Source organism: Amphiura filiformis, chromosome 3 (assembly GCF_039555335.1).
Source record: "Amphiura filiformis chromosome 3, Afil_fr2py, whole genome shotgun sequence".
NCBI classification, from domain to species: Eukaryota; Metazoa; Echinodermata; class Ophiuroidea; order Amphilepidida; family Amphiuridae; genus Amphiura; species Amphiura filiformis.
In genome coordinates, this window is record NC_092630.1 from 82,653,943 (window position 1) to 82,675,049 (window position 21,107).

Below are 21,107 nucleotides of genomic sequence, written 5' to 3' on the forward strand. Positions count from 1 at the left end.
GCCTGTACATGAATGTACCTAATTCCAGTGTATCTTCAACTTTTAAAACGTTATAATTAGCAAACAATGGTGCTGTGTGGTCTCTATAGTGACCGTTTGCCACCGTTTTTATAGCCCGTTTTTGAATTTTTACCTTTTAGGCAGGTTATCAATTTTGAGTGTTTTACATATCTTAAATAAAGAGATATTTTACTCCACAACGCCGTTTTCCCCAATGAAATCGGGCATTCCTAAGCTAAGATATTGAGTTCGTAAGTTATGGTATTATGAAATTGGAAATTGAGATATCGGCCATTACAAATATTATTGACAATGTTGAGAGTATGAATTACCTTGAAAAATGTCTCAACAAATACAAGATGGCAGTTATATTCTGATCTAAAACATATCAGACAATATTTTAAACATTATTAATATCACAAATTTGCAACAAACCCAAATTGTGAAAAAATCAGCCCCGGGCAGATTTTTGCTATTTCTCCATTTACGATACTGCCCAAAAGTGTTTCGCTATACCACGTCACAAATGTTTGACAGGGGGCTTGGTGCAAAAGAGGTCAAAGATGAGTTCGCCCAACTTAGGCAATTGTTTCTTATAGAAGAATCCAAAAAATGTGTTCACGCTGACATTAAAACCAACTAGGGTCAGATTTACAGGTCTAGAAACCAGCAAAACTTTAGATATCGCGATAATCGCCGGGAAAATGTTGAGCAACATGGTCAACACCAAAACACTCAAAATAGAAATACACAAGTCCGCACACAGGCTGGACAGTATTCTGGATGCTGGAAATGTGGACTTTTTAATCATAATGCAAGGTCATGTCATTACAAATCAAAGATTCAGTGTAATGAATGTAAGGGATTTGGTCACAAAGAAAAATACTGTGACTTCAAGTATAGTGCATATTATGATTAATGTGTTGGCCAGGTAAAGTGCGCCGATAAAACAGAGCCAATGAAAAATGATCTTTTGTTGACTACTCCATATAGATATGTAAATGACAGTCTTCATGCCATTGATAGTAAGTCTGATATTCATATATGTGAAAAGATCATGTTAATGAATGTTCTGAAAATGAGCTAAAAGTGTCTGATATTAATGGTCATGTAAATTACACAGATGGAATTTGTGGTCTTCCAGGTGACATTTGTCATTGTGAATTGCCAATAAAAAATGATGTTTTGTTGACTACTCCATATACAAATGGTAGTTGTCATGCCATTGATAGTAAGTCTGATATTCATATATGTGAAAAAGATTATGTTATTAAATGTTCTGAAAATGATAATTCTATAATTAATGACCAGGCAAATGGCACAGATATAAATTGTGGTCTTCCAGGTGATGTTTGTAATTGTGAATTGTGTAAAGGTGGCATTCAAAATCAAAATCAAAATCAAATGTCTTGTTGTACATGTAATGTTGAAAAATGTTTTCATACAGTTATTAACTCGTGTAAAACAATTGATGCATTCTCAAATGATGTTTTTGATAAAAAGGTTTTAGTTTTGCAAGTTTTAACATTGCCAGTCTACCAGGTAAGATTGATGAATTCAAGATTTTTATGAAGAATAACCCAGTTGATGTTATTGCTTTGAATGAAACTCAATTAGACAGTGCAATTCCTGATATGGAATATAATATTGATGGTTATGATTTTGTCAGAAATGATAGAAACAGAAATGGAGGGGGTGTAGCAATGTATGTGAAGTGTAACTCTGGTTTTACTTACAAGGTTCGTAAAGACCTAATGCCTTGTGATTTAGAGATTGTTGTTACTGAAGTGAAAAAACCTAACACAAAACCTACTATTGTTATTGCATGGTATCGCCCACCAAACTCAGAGATGAAGCTTTTTTACCAAGTTGAATCCATTCTTGAGCAAGTTGAATATGAAGGCAAATATGTTTTATTAATTGGTGATGTAAATTGTGACCTTCTAGCTGCAGCTCCACATTGTTATACGAAGAAGATGAAAGAAGTTGCTGAGAATTTTCATCTCAAACAGGTTATCACTAAACCTACTAGAGTCACAAAAAATAGCAAAACCCTTGTTGATCACATGTATACCTCCTGTCCCAACAATGTCAGTGAATGTGGTGTAATTCTTACAAGCATGAGTGATCACTTCTGTGTGTATACAATTATGGGTAAAGAGAACAAGGTGAAAAGCCAAAATCATAAGTACAGTGTGAATAGAAAATATAAAAATTTTGATGAAAACAAGTTTAGGCTGGATATAGCTAATACAAATTGGTGTAATATTACTAATCAATCAAATATTGATGATGCTGTTTCTAATTTTGAAAATGTTTTTCTTGAAATTGCCAATAAGCATGCACCGTTAAAGAAGAAACGTATACGGCAGAAAAATTCTTCCCCTGGGCTTACTGATGATATTTTGGCAGCCATGCGCGAACGTGACCAGATGAAGAAGCGCGCCAGCAAAGAAAATTGTTTGCTTCTTTGGGAAGATTTTCGCAAGCTGAGAAATAGAGTAAATTGCTTAATTAAAGAATCCAAAAGAATGTATCTTACAAATGCTCTTCAAACTAAAGATTCTAAGGAAATTTGGGCTAACATAAGGCATATTGTACCAGGTAAAAACAAGAAAACCGATGTTAGATGTATTAAAACTGAACATGGTGAATGTACAAATTCTAAAGATGTTGCTGATGTATTGAATGAATATTTTGCAAATGTTGGACCAAGTATAGCTGACAAGATTCCTGTTGTTAAAACTGAAAACCATCATGATGAAACAAATAATTTGTATAATGATATGCTTTTTATATTTAATAATGTTAATGAAGATTATGTTTTAAATCAACTATGTACACTCTCTGATAAGAAAGCTACTGGTGTTGATGATATTCCATCAAAGTTACTCAAGGTGTCAGCAATCGAAATTACTCCTATTGTGACATTTCTTGTTAATTTGTCCCTTAAATCAGGTACCTTTCCATGCAGATGGAAGAAAGCCCGAATTTGCCCAGTTTATAAAGGTGGTGATAATACAGATCCAGGTAATTACAGGCCAATATCAATTCTTCCCATTTTATCAAAAATCATCGAGCGTGCTGTATTTGACCAAATTTACCCTTTTTTAAACTCAAATGATATGTTGCATGATAGCCAGTCAGGCTTTCGGCCAGGTTTTTCAACATCTTCTGCATTATTAAACATTACAGAGGATTGGTTAAAATCAATTGATGATGGTGAGTACATTGGTCTTGTAATGTTAGATCTAAGAAAGGCTTTCGACACAGTGAATCACAATATTTTAATTGATAAATTGCCAAATTTTGGTATGGATGATCATGTTGTCAACTGGTTCAGAAGTTACCTTAGTGATAGATCTCATATAACTGGTGTAAATGGGTCAAAGTCTAATGACCAAAGAAGTTCTTGTGGAATTCCACAAGGCTCGATACTTGGGCCATTATTATTTATTTTATATGTTAATGAACTGCCTAAATATGTTAATGTGAAGGTGAGCATGTATGCTGACGATACAGCAATTTATTATTCTTCAAAAGATGTTAATGATATTGTTAGAATACTAAATAATGATTTAAATAATGTTGACAACTGGCTTGCAAGTAACAAATTAAGTCTTAATGTTGACAAAACCCATTTTATGTTAATTGGTACTCTACAAAACTTGCAAATTTATGTAATGATGATCTTAATGTAAACATAAAAGGAACCCGTCTTCAAAGGGTTAATCATTGTAAACACCTTGGCATTGAAGTTGATGATAAACTGTTATGGAACAACCAGATTGATCAAGTGAGAAAGAAAGTTTTAACTGGTTTGTATTTTCTAAGGAGAGCCGCTAATTTTATCCCCAAACACCATCAGTGTCTACTTTATAAAAGCATTGTTGCCACTCACTTTGACTATTGCAATGTTGTTTGGGGAAGATGTAACAAAACCCTTAGTAATAAACTTCAAGTCTTACAAAACAGAGCAGCAAAAATTATTACAGGTGTAAGTAGATATGAGTCAAGTACAGAAGCTTTAAATGTTTTAAACTGGAAAAATCTTGAAGGAAAGTTATACATAAACGAAGCAGTTACAATGCATAAAATTGTAAACAATCAAGCACCAAAATATCTGTGCAATAGATTTGTTAAAAAAGAAACTTGTTATAACACCAGAAATAAAGATGTTTTTATCATGGATAAGCCAAATACTGAATATAAGAAGCGTAGCTTTAGTTATAGAGGTGCTCAACTGTGGAACTCGATTGATGACAATGCTAGAAGCATGTGCAATGTGAAACATTTTAAACAACTTATTTCTTAATATTTGTGAATAATTTATCATTTTGTATATTTTATATTGTTTAATATCTGTATTATTTATGTAATAGTGATCTTGATGAGGTGTTTTAATAAGTTAAATTTAATTTGTATATAAATCGTATATGATGTATGGATCTTGGGTATGGATGATGCGTGTTGAGGGGATGAAAGGGTTTAACAATATGCTTGGTGAGTTGGGGTGTGCGTGTATGTAAATGAGGGGTGAGTGGAGTGTATGTTGTTTCATGGTGCGAATATGTGTGCTTGTATGAAGATGAACGTAGGTGCTACTTTTATAGTATTTTATATTAATATGAAATTTCTGTATTTGTGCAATAGTGGGCCTGCAAATTATCACGATGTGTTTTAATAATTTATTTCCTAATAATATTTTTGAATAATTTATCATTTGTATGTTTTTGTGCAATAGTGGTTTTGATGATGTATTTTAATAATTTAAATATAACTTGTACATAAATCATATTATAACGTTTTATTGTGAAAGATGTATGGAGGAGGTGTGTTGAGAGGGGGAGAGAGGAGTGCATGTGAGAGTGTGACTGTATGAGGAAGAATGCAGGGTTACTATTTTATTTATTATATATATTTTGTCTTTTAGTAAAAGATCGTATTAATTTTAGTTTTTAGTCTATGTACACTAATATATTATATTTTAAATTAACTTGTGTTTGTTAGTAATATGTTTAATATCCACACGGACATGTGGAAGAACAATACTGTATTGAACATGTTTTTACCGTGTATAAATAAAGCTATTATTATTATTATTATTATTATTATTACTTGGATGGAGTGCTAGCAAAATTAAAACATTGCAGGAGGCAGCAACGATGGCCGATGACTATGACTAAACACACAAGTTGAATGCAAGTAAATTTAGTAATAACATAAGTTATACAAACAAGTTTAAAAACTATAGTTTAGCCATAATCAACCTAAAGCATATTAAGGTACTAGACAAGAAGGAAGACCCAATAGCCTAATAATCACAGCATAGTGCTGTGAAGCCCATGAGGTCCATCTACCACAAGGTAGATTTGGCATGAGTAGGGGCGCTAATATAAAGTTCTTCATAGAACTAGAGGTTCAAACAGGGACTTATTTAGGCTTTCATACTCAGCCAAGCACGAATATTATCACACAAACATGAAGACAATCAAAACCACAATTTACTGTTAATTAAGTTATATTTATTACTTACTACATCTTCTTCATTCTGTATGAAACTATGATATTAAAACTAACAAGTGAATTAGGAGTAGAACAAACTCCATTATCAAGTAATAATTAGCGAGAATTGTTCTCGCTCTAAACTAAGAAGTTGTGTTCAAATCTTGACGCACACGGAGAGTTTATGGAGAGGTGTTAAGCCTCTGAGTGACTGCCACAGACTACAATTCATTCTCAGTTTGCGTCGTCCACAAAACCTTCGTTTACAATAGACCATTGTGACGTTTTACGATAGTATAATCGAAATGATACGAGAGAGTGATCTCACTTGGGGTGAATGACACCATAATTTTGATTAAATAAATAAATTAAAATAGAAGGCACGGGATATAAAATAATATATCGCCACAACACTTGGGTCAAAGAAACAAATAGTCAGTGAAATCATGAAACAAGAATTCCCACAAAAGGGAGGTGACACAGACAAGGTGTGTGAGGAATTTGAACCGGTCTATGATTCTGGAAGGAAATTTGCCCTTAAATGAGGATAGTTCAGCAGGTAATGCATTGATCCAGGGTATTGGGATGGAAATACTTAGTATACTTCTCCACAAAATTAACTTGAAATCTGATTTGGTTTCTGGTCCAATAACCATAGGAGTTAGACATGAATTGCAAGTCAATGATTTAGCAGGGGGGTCATGACTCTATAGTTACAGATAGGTCCTGTTTGAAGGATAATAATAGTGTGGAAAAGGAGATATTTCCTGCATGTGCAGTTACACGGGCAATTAGTAATAGAAACAATAGAGGACAACCAAATTGATGACTTAGGCTACAATTTGGCAGACACATTTGTGTCAAAGTGGAATGAGAAAAGAGATAAACTTCCTTCTCCAGGGGATTAAAAGACCCCTAAAAATGACACAGCTTCTAAGCATGAACAAATTGGGGAAACCATAACCATGACAAGCTCATTCTGGAGCAACAAAATGACCCAGAACTCAAACAGATCAATCACAGAGCATTGACCCTACAGGAAGCGGAACAAAATTATGTCTGTTTTTACCAACAAGATGGTGTGCTAATGAGAAAATGGCGCCCATTTGATGCACCTACCGATGATGAGTGGAAGGTAGTTTACCAAATTGTGGTACCAAAAGTCAACCAACACTGAGGTTATTAACATAGCAAATGATAGTCCCACGGCAGGGCATTTGGATGTTAGGAAAACCCATGAAAGAATTCTGAAACATTTCTGGTGGCCCACTCTCAGAAAAGAAGTTTCTTAATATTGCAAAACAAGTCACAACATGCCAAGTAGCAAGGAAGCCAAATCAGACAATACCTCCTGCTCCATTGAAGCTAATTCCAGCTTTTGATGAACCATTCAGTACGGTTATTATTGATTATGTAGACCCCTACCGAAACAAATTATGTGCGCGTCAACATGCTTTCCTGAAGCCCTTGAGAAATATTAAAGCAGTGACTAGAGTGAAAGCTTTAACCAAGTTCTTCACATTTGTGGGGCTCCCAAAGTCCATACAGTGTGATCAGACTGTATGGACTTTGGGAGCCCAACAAATGTGAAGAACTATACAGGGTGTCCCAGAAAAAATTACCGAGTGAATAAAATTGAACGTAAGTCGAGAAATAGACATCAGAATAAGCAAATTTAAAATGTAGCGCATAGCCTATTTTATTGTGCATCACATACAAAAATTTGATTTGATTCGGTTGTCTGGCTGAGAAGAAATTAACGATTACATAATGCGCGCATCAATGCAGTTCATTCCAAGTTTGATCAACAGGCACTTTTTTCATACTCGCTCACCTCTTCCTAAAATGCAGTTTTTAATCATATTAGGAACATATTTTCTGTTCTGGAGTAGTGCTCAGTTGAATTTAATTGAAAGATATGAATGACCTTTGATGTTTACATCACACAGTTTGTCAATTAACAAAGAATTACCTGATGAAGCGCATTACAATGGAAGAATCACACATTCGCAACACTTCTTGGTGGTTTCTTTGCATCACAAAATAAGATTAAAGACATTAGTAAACTTGATTGTTTAAACACAAACTAAAAACTCTCACTGTGACATGTTCAGATAAGTCTCTTGCTTGAGAAAACACATCTCAATATTTGATGTGTCCATCCCTTGCCAGCTCAAGGTCATTTACGCGACCTGGCATTCCCTCGACCAGGTTTGCTAAGGTCCATTGTGGAATATCTCGCCAGCAAGCAATGAGGGCGTATATAAGTTCCAGCAGGGTGATTGGTTGGTTGTCTCTGTTACCTATCCTGCGGGATACCTCTGCCCACACGTTCTCTATTGGGTTCATATCCGGGCTCAAAGCCGACCAGTCCAGGTGTTCTATATTCTCAATTTCAAGGAATTCCCTCACGCGTAGGGCTCTGTGCGCCTTGGTTTTGTCATCTTGGATCACGAAATTGTTCCCGAAGTCTCTTCTTGCAAACGGAAGCATAACTGTATCAAGAACATACAGTCATTGGTTCTGGCTCATGTGTCCTTCTAGCATGTAGAGGTGTGATTTCGACCTATTATGAAATGCTCACCGTACTGTGATTTCACCACCATCACCCTGGACTCTAGAAAGGATACAATCCTCAAGCTGGGCTTGACCAACCTGTCTGAGGACCTTGAATCGGTCACCTTGTCTGTAAAGGAGGAACCGGGCCTCTCCACTGAAGATCACATTATGCCAGTGGCCTACTGTCAAATCCCTATGTCTCTGTGACCAAAGCAAGCATGCATGCCGATGTCTTTGCAGAAGTATCGGCTTTCTTATTGGTTGTCTTGCGCGAAAACCTGCACTAACCAGTCTATTGTTCACAAGTTTCCTGGTAACAGGCGCGTTTATGGACCTCAGCCATTCTGTTCATAGCCGAGATGCAGACTTCGTGTGGCCATTGCGGCAAAGTCTCAGGAGAGATCGGTCTTCCTTGGCAGTTGTCTTTCTGGGCCGACCTGACCTTGGTCTAGGTGTAGTAGTTCCGGTCTCTCGACGTCTCTGCAAAATTGTAGAGGCTGCACCTTATGTAATTCCTAAAGCGGCACCAATATCCTTCTGTTTGTAGCCACGATTACGTAAGTCAATGACGCGAGCGTATAAATCTGCGCTCAACTCGTACCCCATGATCAGAAATATCGTATACAACAGACAGATGCAACCAAGTTACGCGGGTTTCTTCACACCGTAATGCAAAAGCCAATGTAACCTTATGAATCATATCGCTAAAATAACTGCGAAAAAGACGTCCGATGGTTCATCGGTCAGGCATAAGACTCCATTGTCCTACATTAGGTATTGTGTGATATGGAATGGTACCTAAGACCTTGCCAGACACCCATGATCCATTTTGCATGGCTGATGGGTCATTGATGGTAAGCAATCTGCACTTAAAAACAGGGTTATGCAAAAAAATAAAAATATAAAACTTTTGTCCATGACTGTAGAATAGTGTTAGTAGGCTGATGAATGGCTCATTGGCATGTCTTGTGTAATAAGAGTGAACAGATACGTCTACGTTAAAGAAATTGTCATGAAGAAGATCAGGAGGGAGAAGACCATTTCTCATTTGGATGAAGTGTTAGATGAATTAAAACATAGCATGAGGCAGCAACAATGGCAGATGACTATGGTTCAACTCATAATCAGGGTGGTACCCAAGAAGGGAAAAATCAGTCGACTTCACAGCAAAGTGCAAGTGGTGAAGAGACCTCAAGGGGTTCAAATAGTAAACCAAAAAGTAGGACTGACTTTAAACCGGGTTCAAATAGTAAACCAAAAAGTAGGACTGACTTTAAACCCAAAATAACTTGCAATTACTGTAAGAGAACATGACATGCGATGACACAATCACAAAGGCACCAACCATCTACTCATTATTTATTAAAACCATATTTATACAAGGTTACCCTTCAGAGATATTTGCTATTACAGGGGCCCTGTGTCATAAAATACAAAGTACATAATAATTGGTAGAATTATACATATTAGAATAATTAAAAACACAAACATCCAAATAGAAGCATACACCAAAATACATCAAATATCAAAAGTCATTAAAAGTAAAACTTTGACTATTTATTTACATTACTCTGTGTCATAAAACATACATGTAATATGTATAAAATAATTACTCAAAAGATTCAAATTAGAGCATACATCAAAATACATCAAATATCAAAAGTCATTGAAAGTTAAAAAGTAAAAACTTTACATATTATAACACAAACATTCAAATGTAGAAGCATACATCAAAATATGTCAGTCTTTTTAAAGACTGATATACTTTTCAAAAAGTCATAAAGTAAAACTTTGGCGCATTATGAACATTATACATATTACAAAATATTAAAAGTTCAGAAATTATTGTGAAGTGCCCGTTTGAACAAGTTTGAGCTGTAATTTATTAATCTTATATTGCGGCATCTCATTCCATGCTGTAACACCTCGATAAGGAAAAGTTCTTTTTCCTGCTTCTGACGACACCATGTTATCATGGTTATGGTAGATACATAGACCTGAGCTTGGCGTTGTTACGTAGGCGTGGTTGGGGTTATCATAGTAAAATTTAGTTCGTAGGTAATCTGGGGCATTCCCTGTTAAGCATTTATGAGCAAGACTAATAATATTGATATGAGAACGGTTTTTCAAAGTTCTCCATTTCAGCACATCATACATATCCAAAACAAGCGCCCTTGGGCCTTCGTTAAGTACTAACCTCGAAAGTCTGTTTTGAAGAATTTGTAATTTGTTACTAAGATCCTTAGAGCAATTGAACCATACAAGATTGCAATAATAAAAAAAACTGCATTACGAGTGTATTGGTAAGTAATTTGGTAACTTTGGGTAGAACCCACTTTCTTAAGGGTGGTCTTAACCCTGGAATTATGGAAACTTTCTGGCTTCATAACTGCTAAATTATTAGTCTAAAGAATATAAAAGTATACATTTTTAGACTGGAAATATCTTGCTGAATTCATCTGTGAGGTCCAATTTGGGCCAAAATACTCATTTTTTGAGAAAATCCCAAAAAATTTTTTCGTGCAACGTAACAAAAAAATTGTTTGACCAAAAATGTTTTTTTATTAATTTTTAAAAACTAGATAACAATATCTAGGGACCGTTTTTTTAATTTTTTTGAATTTTGACCAACTTTGAGAAATTTGAACCAAAAATGGTCAAAAATTGCAAAATTTTCAAAAAAATCATAAAAAAACCCGATTTTCGCCCAAATTTCAAATATTTTTGGTGAAGTTGGTCCAAATTCAAAAAAATTAAAAAAAGGTCCCTAGATATTTTTATCTAGTTTTTAAAAATTAATAAAAAATATTTTTTGGCCAAACAATTTTTTTGTTACGTTGCACGAAAAAATTTGGGCCAAAAAACCTGTTTTTTTGGGATTTTCTCCAAAAAATGGGCATTTTGGCCCAAATTGGACCTCACAGATGAATTCATCAAGTCATTTCCATTTTAAAAATGTATACTTTTATATTCTTTACACTAATAATTTAGCAGTTATGAGGCCCGAAAGTTTTCATAATTCCAGGGTTCAGACCAACCTTAAGGGGGTACTACACCCATTGCATTTTGTGAAGAAATGAGAAAAGTTGTATGCAAAATGAAGGGGCAACTCTTCTCGTTCAATTGGTGGCATCGGTATCAATGTAGCGTACATGCTTCTAAATTTATTTATTTATTTATTTATTTATTTATTTATTTATTTATTTATTTATTTATTTATTTATTTATTTATTTATTTATTTATTTATTTATTTATTTATTACACTTTATCACTGGCACAGAATTACAAAAAATATATAATATTGCACATTGTGTACATCAAACATTACACAATATTATGAAAGGAACAGTATTTGTTTTAAAACGTCCAGTGAATGGCTGGAGCGAACAGGTGCCAGGCACCTCTAAGACCGCCCCACCAAAACAAAGGGAAGGGAAATATAAATTAGAGGAGGAAAATGCAGGTAAGTTACATTTGCCTGCAATTTGGACAATTACAAAAAGAGGTCCAAGTGCAAACAGAAGTTGCATCAAAGGTGCGAGCAAATTTGGACTGGTAAAACTCCAAAACTTGTTGCTTAAATGAAACAACAGAATGTGTAGATCTGATAATACTAGGAGCTGGTTCCAAATGGGCACCGTACGCTGAAAAAAGTCCATCTTGTGGCACTCACTTTTAGAAAGCTGATTTACCAGCAACAAAGGATCAGAGGAAAATCTGGTGGTGGGGCGGTCTTTGTTAATACCATTAAAAACTACATAATCATCTAGATTGATGTCATATAATCCCAGATTGCACTTGAAAAATATATTGAGATCAACATATTCTCTTCTAAAACGTAATGGAAGAAGAGTTAGCTCTGTTAACCTTTCTTTGTACTCAGCCTCGGGATAATCTAAAATGAATTAAGTTGCCTTTCTCTGGACCCCCTCAACTTTCTGGATGTTGCGCTTTGAGGTACCACTCCAGAGGGGACTGCAAGTCCTGGATACATTACGAGGGGCATTGAAGCCAATGGTGCGTTTAATCATACCAAGTTTTTTGTTACACTTTTAAACAACCCTGTTAATGTGATCATCCCAAGTGAAAGATGAGGAAATATCAAGACCAAGATCTTTGATGGAAATAACACGGTCTAGAACGGCACCATTCATTTTATAATCATGACGAATTGCATTCCTACGTCTGGTGATTGATATGATCTGGCATTTAGAGGATGAAAGTGAAGATCCCAAGTTTTGCTCCAATTAAATAAAGCATCAATATCACTTTGGAGCATGTGACAATCAGAGACATCAGAGATGCAAACAAAGTTAAAGAAGAATTCTGAGCAACACTGGGCTTGTCGTTAGTGTATAAAAGAAAAAGCATAGGCCCCAATATTGATCCTTGGGGTACACCTGAAACAACAGGAAGCCAGTCGGAATTAACCCCATCAATAACAACCCTCTGCCTCCTAAAGGTAGAAGCCAAAAGGTGGTACATCACTGATGTTTTAAATTCACTTCATTTTGGAAAGCTTACTATCAACGGATTTCGTTAAAATTTTGGATATGTGTTGCTAACACATTAGGGAAATAATGTAGATATGTACAACATCATTGAGTACATTTGTATAGATAGTATAACAAAGGATTTAATGTACTCTATTCATGTACTCTACTTGAACATGTTGAATAGAATAAATTATGGTTTGTTATGAAACACACATCTGAGTTACTAGGATACAGTAAACAAAGAAATATATAGGGCTAAAATGATTTACTAAAATGGTTTAAAAGCACTTTGTATGTAGAGATATTTTATAAGTTCAGGACATGAGGTGATGAACATATTTATGTACTTCATAAATTTGCAACCAAAAAAAAAGAAGAGGGTTACTGATGAAAATCAGGGTATTATACCCCCTTAATCTACTCACTAGACCATTACGCTGAGAGATTTTTGGCGCCCTCTACGGAGGCGCCAAAATATAGGCATGACTTTGTGATTCTTTGTGAAAAGCTTCTAATTTCACTCTTGCTAGATTGACTTCGCAATTGTTTTGCTAAAATTATGCCCAGCTCAGAAATAAAACCACAATTTGCTTGGATTTTATTTTATTATTGTTTTCTGATATGCACAGGATAAAATGGTGAGCGTATATTCTTTGTTTAAAATACAAAATTAGGATTTATAAAAACACCAAATAAATCCTGACCTTTGTATGGGTTCAACCAGTTTACCGTGTGCCTTAGAAACCCGATAGACGGTGACATTTGACCATACACTAGGATCCACAACATGCTCATCTATCATGGGAACAGTTCTTAAGCCCTAATACATTTGTAGGCTTACTTTCATCCTTTGAAAATTTGGGTACACAAACTCATACTCTGCAACTTGAGGTCAAATTTTGCACTATGATTATGTAATTGAGGTTATTGGACTATGCCATTGGGATGAGACTATTGTGGTCCATAGTGATATAGATCAATTAACGAGGACTCTACTGATGGCTTTTGTTTGCTAATTACCATAGAATCTATATAGCGGTTATTGCCAAAGTTGCAATATGGTGGCACAATTGGGCATATTAATTATACATGTTCTACATTGTTGTATTTTAAAACACTGACGACCAAAATTGACGTTATTGCCATGATTGGATCATGGAGGTAGTAAGCCTACTACAACTCTGGCGGAAATTCGTTGCCACACCAGGGCCACACCAGCACGTTCTGGTGTTAAAAGCACGCAATCGAAGCTAAATATGGGATAGTTCCGTACTATTTTGTATAATAGTTGCAAATGCACATTCAGATTACACTTGCCCCTTCCCCACCCCCCCACCCCCCATTTTCCAATGTTGGGAGACTGTAATGTAGAAATGATGACGATTTTGTCCAAATCAACATTAATTTATGCAAATTAGCTCATTAATTATGCAAATATGCAAATTAGAGGGCGGCTTCACTGTATAATACATTAGGACATATTAGAAACACTTTGACCAAGTTTCAGGGCAAAATTATGTAAAATAAAAGTACCCTGAACATTTATGCATTAATTTTTAGCAGAATATTGGCTAAAATTACATATTCATGAGCCTTTGCAGTCATTTTAGCTCATTAACTACATTGATTATTGACAAAAACAATAGGATACAAAGAAAATATAAATTGATGTATTATGGAAACCGTATGTCCGATTTGCTCCAAACAAAAGGCATATTGATCAGTGTACTTTACCCTACTCAATTAATCTGTTTAAAACATGCTCAAAGCATTTTCTAATTTCTAGAAAATGCATCCAATACCACCTTAAGTAAATAACTAAATCCTGTTATCTACCCAGCAATGTTTGCTTATCATAATAATTGTAACAAACTGTAGACAGAAAAGGCAAACAGACAGAAATTTAGAGTTTTAAATTAGAGAGTTGACAGGAAGTTGTAAGAGTTAAATTGTTATGGATATGATTGGTGTAAGAACGAAAAGTTGAATGTCAGATCAAAGTCATCCGAGGTGAATTAAGTAATGTCAATCACAAATTGTTACAGGTCATTTGAGGTGGACTAAGTTTATATTTGGATTGTCAGAACACCTTCCCCAATCAGACACATTTCTCTTGTTTGGCTTGACTTTGCAAAGAGCGTCTAATTTCGGTCTTGCTAGATTTACTTCAACTGTTTTGCTTAAAAGTATGCCCAGCTTAGAAATAAAACCACAATTTGCTTGGATTTGATTTTATTATTGTTTTCTGATATGTTCGGGATAAAATGTTGTGCGTATATTCTTTGTTTAAAATACAAAATTAATGGACTTCTTTCTATGCTAATATTACATTATTGTTTTAAAGAGAAAAAAAAAGTATCCAAACAGTTGGGCGCCCATTCCTTTTTTAAAGGAATTTTTATTTACAGGTATTGTGAACATGATCATCTCACTTAAGCAACGGATCTATCCATGTCCCAAGATACTTAAAATTGTCAACACGTTCAATTCCTTGCCACTTATAGATAAATTTATATTTTCACATTTTGCAATGCCCTTTTGTGTACCACATATCATGTATTTAGTTTTGGAAACGTTAAGAGAAAGCTTATTAAATAATGTCATTTTGTATAGCGCACATACGAGGGTCGGTCAATATGTACATAATCTGACCAATTTGAAGTTATTCAGACGATTTGGTTTGAAAAGCACCTTTACAACTTCAGTCTATATTGTAATCCGTATTTTTAAAATTATGAAAATAATTATTGTTTTCCATTGAGTAAATGAGCAAATGTTCGTAGTCATCCAGTAGTTTATAAGAGAGTTTGAATTAAATCAAATACTGAATTTATTTTGCGTCTGGAATCACCAGACTTCATCAAGCAACTGACCCTCTGGTCACGTGATGTTTTCCATTCACATTTAGCCAAAACATTTTTGACCTGTTTTGTAAATCGACAGAATTGACCAATTTTGCGATTGCGTCATAACGCCATAATGTGGAGAATTTTGATGAATATTTTGGTAGCACTTGATAGAAAAGACCCATGTCTATAGAGTTATCACTTCGTCGAAATTTTCATATATTTCTTTGTTTAAGCAAGATATTCCTATCAAAACTAATCCCATTTTTATTGGAATTTAGACGTTCAATCTACTTGTTGGATCAAGAAACATGAGAAATATGAGTCTTTATTGGTTTTATATTACTTGTGTTACTTATAAATTATTGACTTAAATTATAAGGCATTAAACTTTGGTGTAACCCTTCAAAAATATACTTTTTGCTGCAATGCGTGTATTTTTGCATGCCATTATGATATAGGATGCAATCTAATACGATTCTGCTCTACTTAAATTACATTTTCTATTCGGGAGAGAGAAAATTGTAATCTATGAAACATAGATTTGTAATTTTCTTTAGTTCTCTTCATAAAAGGACAGGAAGTATGAAAAGATGGATAAAATGGGTTACTTTAACATAAGAATCAACATTTCATCAGGAAGTTGTTTGTATTAGCAGAATGTGATTTGCGTTTGAGGATATAAAACAAAGAATATGTAATTTTGATATCAAATTACTCTTGTTACCGAAAATATGGGAACAAAATAATTGATATAAGTATGACAAGATTTTGAAATGATAGCGGGAAGTACATTGTAACCGGAGAGGAACTGAGCAATCATATTGAGCTTTTCAGAACACGGAAAAGTTAGAAATGATACAGTCTTTATTCATCAATTGTAGTCATAATTATACTGCGCACAAAAAGTATTCGAACACTTGCAAACAAATGCCATAATTTTAATACTAAACCCGTTGCGTAGCTAGGATGAGTTTTGGCTCCCAGGGCTAATGATACATAATCCCACCCCGCACTAAAAAAAATTGCGCGCGGAGTGCGAGAGAATTTGCACAAATACCACTAATTAACTTTGGTTATAATGAAGTTGCATTTCAGTCTTAATTAAATTGATCTTTCAAATGACTATCTGTGCTGAAATGCATGCGCGCGAAGCTTGGAGGGGCGGAGAATCGACGCTGAATTGGTCAATTCGGCGCCCCTTGAGGTTGCGCCCAGGGCACGTGCCCCCACACCCCACACCTTGTCGCTACGCCACTGAACAATAATTAATTGAATCTTGAGTTTTAGTAGATGTAATATCTCATGCCGCACATTTTTACACCTCTTTGGATCGCTTCGACCTCTGCAAGTTAATTGAAATTAAATATTAAACTGTTCATCGGATCTGTTTTGAGCTGACTACAGTATCACGTCTCATCTGATGCGTATCTCCAGGCATAATGGGCTGGCGCTGAATTGTTGACCCGTGACTCGGTTGGAGTGACGTCACGGGAGAGTCGCCGAGGACCGGGACCCCATTGATGGCTGCGTCCTTGATAGGTTGTGGCGAAGTCCCTCGGTTGAAGGGCGGCTCCTCACGCCGGACATAATGGCCTCCTTGACCCCTCGCTCAAACCACTTATGTTCTTTGTCGAGCACTATTAACACTTCATTGTCCGCAAAAGTGTGATTTGTAAACTTGAGATGGGAATAAACTGCTGAGTCATTGACCCCTGTTGCACTGGGGCTGCGATGTTGATACATGTGCTTGTGCAACGGTTGTTTTGTTTCCGCTATATACGAATCTTCACAGTCCGAGTCTTTGCACTGTACAGCATAAACGATATGTTGCTATGTTTATGCCGAGAGTTTGCCCTTTGGATGCACAAGTTTCTGCTTCGGCGTATTGTTCGTTTAAAGCCGTTAATACTTACGATCTTTTTTCAGAATAATTATACCTTTATTTTTTTCAAAACCGATTTGTTTTGTGGCATATTTGTAATACTTGCACATGTTCCAACTTACATCTATGAGCAAACTGTCAAATTCGCCCTATTTGTAGTAAAACGGGATGATTTTCTCTTAGTCCGACATATTATCATAATTTATCACGGTATAATAATATGTCGGAACGACCGCAAATCTTAATCTCCTACGAAGCCAGTTTGGTTACGCTCCCTCCACATATGTGGAGGAACATAACCAAACTGGCTGCGTAGGAGACTAACTCTGAGGCCGCACTCGGCGTCCTAATCCGAAAATTGCGAGATATTTCGAGTGATAGAGGTGAAGTTTATGATGTTGTTTCTTTGCAAATTCCCAATGTTTTTCGCGTCCAAATGTATTGGGAACTTTCATAATGATTGCATATTATCATTTTGGAAGAAAAAAAGAAAAATCTAAAAATTTAAAAAGATCGTACATTAAGGCTTTAAATGCTCGTAAGTTGAAACTTTGCTTGTAAATGTCGCATCGGATCTCAAGAGGTGTTAAAATGTCCACAATAAGATATTACATATAATGATGTATATATATATAGCACATATATTCATACGTAGGGGGATTTGCCATTTGGTCTAATACCATTTCGTCTAAATCCCATTTCGTCTATATTCATTTAATCTGAACCCATTAGGTCTATATCCAGTACGTCCAATAATCATTTGGTCCTATAACCATTTGGTCCGATTACCATTTGGTCCGATAACCATTTGGTCTAATAACCAATAAGTCTAAAACCATTTAGTCTAACAACCATTTAGTCTAATACCCATTTGGTCTATAGCCAATAAGTCTAATAGCCATTTGGTCTAATAGCCATTTGGTCTACGAACCATTTGGTCTAACAAGCCATTTAGTCTACTAGCCAATTGGTCTATTAACCGATTGGTCTAATAGCACCTGTGAGGCTGCGTAGGCGCAATAACGATATACTGTGAGTGTGAGGTCATAGTCCAGGGTCATCGTGGTCTTAAAGGAGCACATTTCATAAACAGTGTAAACAGGTCTACAGGCCTACATGTATTATCTACACATAACTCCATATGCAAATGACAATGAAACCTAATTTGTTTTAATGTTGGAATGGCAATACCGGCAAATGCCCTGCACCTGCGGCACCCCCAGAGATGTGTGATGAGCCTATTATCAAATTAACCTTAAAAGACCGAGGAAAGAAGGACAAATAGTCCGGCAAAATATCACTTTCATTCGAGTAGGCAATACATGCAGGCTACATGTAATGTATTAGTCTTCATTTTTTGGATATATCAACATGATCAATAAACAATAACAATTATTCTACTAAGAATGCATAAGATTTGATACATATAGTACCTTTGTTTACATGTGCTCATTTCATAACACATGCTTGCCTCATTATATGTATTTTCAGCCCGTAACCAGTAGTAGACGAAATGGCAATTTTTTTAGACGAATTGGCAAATAGACGAAATGGTATTAGACTAACTGGTTATTAGACCATAAGAGTATTGGACCTAACGGTTATTAGACCAAATGGTTATTGAAAAAATATGACACCAAATGGTTATTAGACTATATGGTTAGTAGACATACTGGATATTAGACCAAACAATATTAGACTAAATGGACATTAGACTATATGATTATTAGACTAAATGGCAATTAGCCTTTCTGGTAATAGACCAATTGAATATAGTTGAATATAGACGAAACGGGAATTAGACCAAATGGTATTAGACCAAATGGCAATAGACCATACGTAGCGGTAAACGTAAATAGAAAGCAAAATAATACTTCTACGCTACTCAAATTTGGTAGACTAACCGGAGCGCTTTCATCGGGTCATTGGTCAACCGGCGTCTTCAGCGGATATTATTGCTCTCAAGATTGTTGCTATTGATGTAGTACTAGGACACATTCGATGACGTCACAGATGTTGATGACGTCAAACTGGAAGACTGTGGAGCGATTGACAGTAAAACATACTGGAAATTATACCCAACAGTATGTAGACTATGCCATAGTCGAATTTTGATAAATGAAAATATGTTATTATTAATCATGATGAACGCATTCCGTCATTGAACTCAAAATTATACTGATGTTTATTAAAATTAAAGTGTTCGATAGTTTATATCATTAGTGACAATAAAAGTTGTTGAATGCAACATACCTTGCACAATTATAATGGCTCACTTCTGATTTTTGAATCTACCAGTTTATTGATCACGAAAGCCCGAGTAAAAAATCCCACTTGGGAAGCTAACAAACAGAGGGAGTACGGTGACTGAAAATATCGGATGTGAAAATCTATCAATTGCACACAATTAATACAAATCAACGTTTTATGCTTAAATGTAGCCAGAGTATGCAAAATGGGCAAGTGGACCGTACGGAGAAGTCTAACAGTATGTGACATACCCAAAGCCGGTGCTCCCTTGAGACCTATCGTTTCTAGTATAGGATTTGTGACATATGAATTGGCACGATTTGACGCTGACATGGGCTCTGGGGCACCCGGGCTAAGGGTGCACCCTGGATACCCTTTCGACACGATGATACTTTTTTATAGAAAAGAAGTGAAAACCTTTGCCACCATGCATAGAATTCCTCTTCAGTTGGGTGCCCCCTTCAACACAAAATTTTCGCGCGCTTCGCGCGCATTCCAACATAAATAGTCATTAAAAAAACCAAAATTAAACTTGATTATACCAAAGTAGTGGTATTTATGCACATTTTCGCGCGCCCGCGCGCAATTGTTTTAGGATGAGGCACATTTAATATTCTTGCCCGAGCGTCAAAACCCCTAGGTAGGCTATGTCACTGTTGGTGACGAATATTCAAAAGTAAAGACGCAGATAAAAACATTTTTTATAAACATGAAGTTCATAGAAACATGAAATACATTTGTCCTGAAATAATATAGTTATTCGGCTTTCAATACCAAAATTGATTTGCTCTACACCATGCATTGTCTCGGTCCCAGTCGGTTTGTGTTCCTCCGTCACTAAACAAACCGTCTGGCGACAACCCTGAAATGACGATCGCTGATTGGTTAATGAATTTCCAAATAAAACTGTTTTCAATTGGCTATAGGACGTGACTTGTGTAACTGACACTAAACATTGTAGGCCCCTCACTATTTGTAGACACCGCAAACGCAAAATGTACGCTAGCTAAGCAGCCACTGAGGCGCCAATCGTCTGATAACGCCTTTCATGTCAGCGACTCGCAGCGCGTACTCACGTACGTTGTGTGGATGTATGTAACTGCATAGCTGTCACTCAACCGTTGCATGCATTGAAGCCCGGCACTGATTGACAGCAATTCTCAATCAGAAGATTTTCTTATGACGATGATTGGCCAATCAGAAAAAACGTACTATGAGGTTGTCGCCAGACGGTTTGTTTAGTGACGAAGGAGCACAAATCGGCTGGGACCGAGACTACACCATGCACAACCTTGTCAGGGGGACCCAATCTTCTTTCGCCCCGGGCACCCTGACCCATAGTTACGCCACTGTCTTATCGGCCAAACAGTGCATCATATAAAGAACACTCAGACTTTTGTTGATCAGGTTAGGAATCTTGTTGTACGTGCGGATGAGTCCCTGGTATCCTTTGATGTCACTTCGCTGTTTACATCCATCCCGGTCAAGGATACCCTGAATGCGATCGAACAATAATGCTTGAAAGTGATACAAGCTGGAAAGTGGACAGTGCTGAAAACCTTAGT

General features: G+C 35.9%; 1 protein-coding gene across 1 annotated transcript in view; it reads left to right on the forward strand.

Annotated features, from left to right (window-relative positions):
• The first annotated feature begins 1,568 nt into the window (after positions 1 to 1,568).
• The window catches only part of LOC140147547 (uncharacterized), a 40,369-nt gene continuing 20,830 nt past the window's right edge, over positions 1,569 to 21,107 (forward strand). Inside the window, exon 1 of the mRNA XM_072169327.1 lies at positions 1,569 to 3,030. Within this exon, the coding sequence (XP_072025428.1) occupies positions 1,569 to 3,030 (1,462 nt within the window). The remainder of the gene's footprint in view (positions 3,031 to 21,107) is intronic.